At 41.8% G+C, this 3,936-nt stretch overlaps 1 protein-coding gene across 4 annotated transcripts in view; it reads left to right on the forward strand.

The window, feature by feature from the left end:
• Positions 1 to 2,141, forward strand: part of tnpo3 (transportin 3) — a 15,240-nt gene extending 13,099 nt beyond the window's left edge. For 3 of the 4 annotated variants that reach the window (XM_088988607.1, XM_088988610.1, XM_088988608.1), the window contains 4 exons: positions 1 to 5; positions 69 to 181; positions 250 to 306; positions 1,088 to 2,141. The exon at positions 1 to 5 is cut by the window's left edge and continues 163 nt beyond it. In XM_088988607.1, the coding sequence (XP_088844733.1) occupies positions 1 to 5; positions 69 to 181; positions 250 to 306; positions 1,088 to 1,091 (179 nt within the window). In that variant the 3' untranslated portion in view covers positions 1,092 to 2,141. Of the gene's footprint in view, positions 6 to 68; positions 182 to 249; positions 311 to 1,087 lie in introns of those variants that run through there. The other variant, XM_088988611.1, reaches the window with a different exon arrangement.
• The last annotated feature ends 1,795 nt before the right edge of the window (positions 2,142 to 3,936 follow it).

A 3,936-nucleotide genomic window follows, 5' to 3' on the forward strand; every position in this document is an offset into this window, starting at 1 on the left:
GGCCGGTGAGTCGCCGCCCGCATGAGGGCCACTGCCCTTGGTCTTTGGCTGACGGCTCCTTCTTGCAGACGTTCTGCCGTTGGTTGGAGAGCGCTCTGAAAGGCTTACCCAAGGAGACGTCGGGAGGAGCCGTCACAGTGACGCACAAACAGCTGACAGATTTCCATAAACAAGTCACCAGGTGAGCCACCGCAGCTGAGGTCGTGAGGGGTCACGATGGGGGCCTGAAGTCACTTTCTCCTTTTGCAGTGCTGACGAATGTAAACAAGTGTGTTGGGCCATCAGGGAGTTCACCAGACTCTTCCGGTAAACGCACATCAGGACATTCTCTCTCTCATATACAGTGCCTTGCAAAAGTATTCGTATTCCCCTTGAATCTTGCAACCTTTTGCCATATTTCAGTCTTCAAACATAAAGATATATATTTTTTTGTCAAAAATCAACAACAGATGGGACACAATCGTGGTGTAGAACAACATTTATTGGATAATTTCAACTTTTTTAACAAAAAAAAAACCTGAAAAGTGGGGCGTGCCTCTTTACTTTCAGTGCAGAAAACTCACTCCAGAAGTTCAGTGAGGATCTCTGAATGATCCAATGTTGTCCTAACTGACTGATGATGATGATGATGATAAACAGAATCCACCTGTGTGTAAACAAGTCTCCGTATAAATGCACCTGCTCTGTGATAGTCTCAAGGTTCTGTTTGAAGTGCAGAGAGCATCGTGAAAACCACGGAACACGCCTGGCAGGTCTGAGATTCTATTGTGGAGAAGATTAAAGCCGGATTTGGCTACAAAAAGATGTCCCAAATTTTGGATTAGATTGAGATTAGATTAGAAACACTTGCGTTTTATCATGGGCGTGCCAGGCTCCTGGCTGGAACGGTACCACCAGTACCGACCAGTACCTCGACAGCGCCCTTGCCCGACTTGAATAATTGATTCTAAAAATAGCAGAAACTGAGAGTGGAGGTTGGGCAGGCTTGAAAGCCAGGCGCGGGATGATCCGGTCTGCATCAGACAAAGAGATGGGCCGGCACGGGACGGAATGGTGGTACCACTAATGAAATGTGACTGTATTCCAGGTAAAATCTTTTGGGCTGGTTCGGAGATGGCAGTCAAAGCTGGAATTGCTAGCGGGGATGTGACGTGCGCCGCTGGGATGGGTGCTGCTGGAAGGTAGACAGGCACATCTCCAGGACTTAGTGAGCAAGAAAACACAGCGGCGAGAAGGGCATGCCAAGGAGGCACAGCGGGATTGAGAAACGCAGCTGAATGTGCCCGCCCGACTGGTTTTATTAGAAACTTTATTTTTGGATTGCTGGTCACCACGTGAGATCTTTGGACGCTCATATCCCGGCGGATCCCGAGGGAGAACCGGTGCTTTTTGCCATTTTTAAGGTTTGCTTTTTCTTTTGCGTTTTTTTTTTTTTTTTTTTTTTTTTTTTTTTTTTTTTTTTTGCTGCAAGGAGTGAGAGAGTGAACTCTGGGAAATTCCAGAACAGGCCATGAAATCACCTGGCTGTTGATAATAAACAACTGAAACCACAAAACAGAATCGCAATCACTCTTGTACCTCTGCGTCCTCTGCGGAATATGCTCAACAATGGTTTGAGATGAATACGCATCCCGATTGGCTTGGATAGAAATCATTCAAAGTCGACAATGACAAGCCTCAGCCCCGAAAAAAAAACAAAGCCTTATTCTCTGACGTCCTGTATGTGTCGCCCTCCAGTGGACATGCCGCGGATTATCACCCTGTCATAAAAAACGGCCCAAATCATCTGAATATGTTCACGAATGGCCCATCATCTGAAAACCATTTGCAACGGATTGAGACCGTCCCGTCAAATCAATTGGGGCCTCGGCACGTCATCGCCCTCTGGTGTCACGTCGTGCCATCGCACCCTGTTGAATCAATCGCGCTTAATCTGAATATGCTGAAAATGTATTGAAATGCATTTTCATACAATTGTCTTGCATATACAGTAATCCCCCGTTTATCGAGGTTAATTGGGACCAGAATCCCCGCGATAGGTGAAAATCCGCCGTATTAGTAGGGATGCCAGCCCCAACTCTGATTTCCCTGAGGAAATTGTGTGCAATCGTTTGTGAATACCAGCATAATTAAAATATTTAACATAATTTATACTTAAGTCATTCACTGCCACACGATGTACAAAAATGTCCACTCAATTGCCAGGGTTTTTGTCATTTTCACTCAAATTACAGGACCCACAGAATATTGAGTTTTAGGACTACATAAACATTCAATTCAGTGTAAGAAACCTTTCATTAGAAAATAGTTAATTCCTAAATAACATGGGTCTGGAGTTATCTGAACTTGAAATGGGGGCAGCTGTTCAAAATTCAATTCAGTACTGTACATACATATTGATTTATATAAAAAGCTGTAACAAAGTGCTAACAGACAAAAGGCAAATGCTGCCCCTTGTGGAAGCGATAAACGTTGCCAGAGGTCTGACCAGCGCTTTATCAGCACCCCCCGCAAGAAAAAAAAAACAATCTGAATAAATTCGGGAATGGCAGCAAATGAGTTAATACAGTGTAGGAGTCCACACAACTGATTAAAGGACAACCGACGCCTCCGGACAAGTTGGTTCCATAATTTGTAAAATCCCTTCAAATGAGCGTATTTTACAAAGATTCCACCGTATATAGCTATATTTCACGTTTTAAGACTTGCGCTGATTATTCAGGAAGTTTTTGAGTTGGTGATGATTCCTGACGTCACGTCACAGAGGGAACGCCCCTGACCGAGAAAGCGACACACAATGCATTTTGCGGTACTTTGTTTGGTCTGAAAACTTCGTGTTGATGGCGAAATTAGAAGGAAAACACATAAAGGCAAGACGTCTTGGCATGACATCATGAACAAGGGGGCGGGACCTTCTGAAACTGGTTCAATTTGAAGTAGTTTTTGGACACTGTAAGTCATTTTTATTGGTGTTTTGCATTTGACTAAAAATATCATCCTGCGTGTTTTGGGTATTTTAGATGCCATAAAACGTTTTTTCGGATGTCAGTTAGGAAACAAAAAAAGTGGTGTCGGTTGTCCTTTAAATGTTTATTTAAAAAAAAATTAGTTTGTAGTAGTAGTTAGTAAAAAAAAAGTTAGAATCAACTAACATTCTTCTGCATTGTCTTTACGCCGCTGTGACAGTGGCGCCTTACTATAACAAACGCCTTACTATACATGGTCTTTTTTTCAGCTAAAAACGCCTTAGTATACATGGTCGTTTTTTCAGCTAATAAATGCCTTACTATACATAGTCGTTTTTTTCAGCTAATAACGCCTTACTATACATGCTCGTTTTTTTCAGCTAAAAACGCCTTAGTATACATGGTCTTTTTTCAGCTAAAAACGCCTTAGTATAAATGGTCGTTTTTTTCAGCTAAAAACGCCTTACTATACATGCTCGTTTTTTTCAGCTAAAAACGCCTTAGTATACATGGGTCTTTTTTTCAGCTAAAAACGCCTTAGTATAAATGGTCGTTTTTTCAGCTAAAAACGCCTTACTATACATGGTCGTTTTTTCAGCTAATAAACGCCTTACTATACATGGTCTTTTTTTTCAGCTAAAAACGCCTTACTATACATGGTCTTTTTTTTCAGCTAAAAACGCCTTACTATACATGGTCGTTTTTTTCAGCTAATAAATGCCTTACTATACATCAGGGGTGTCAAAGTCATTTTTTGCCGCGGGCCACATTGTAGTTATGGTTTCCTCTCGAGGGCCGTTATGAATTTGGGGAACCCATTAGAATGTTTAAATCCCTTCAAATATTACATATAGAGCACACAGAAAATTAATGAATAACTCGTTTTCAAATCTGAAGTCAAGAATAATGACTGTTGTGGTTTACATCCAAAAATATGAAATTTTGGCTGAGATTTTAGCAATCATCATGG

This window comes from Hippocampus bargibanti, linkage group LG22 (assembly GCF_051943395.1).
Source record: "Hippocampus bargibanti isolate YZ-2025 linkage group LG22, ASM5194339v1, whole genome shotgun sequence".
Taxonomy (NCBI): Eukaryota; Metazoa; Chordata; class Actinopteri; order Syngnathiformes; family Syngnathidae; genus Hippocampus; species Hippocampus bargibanti.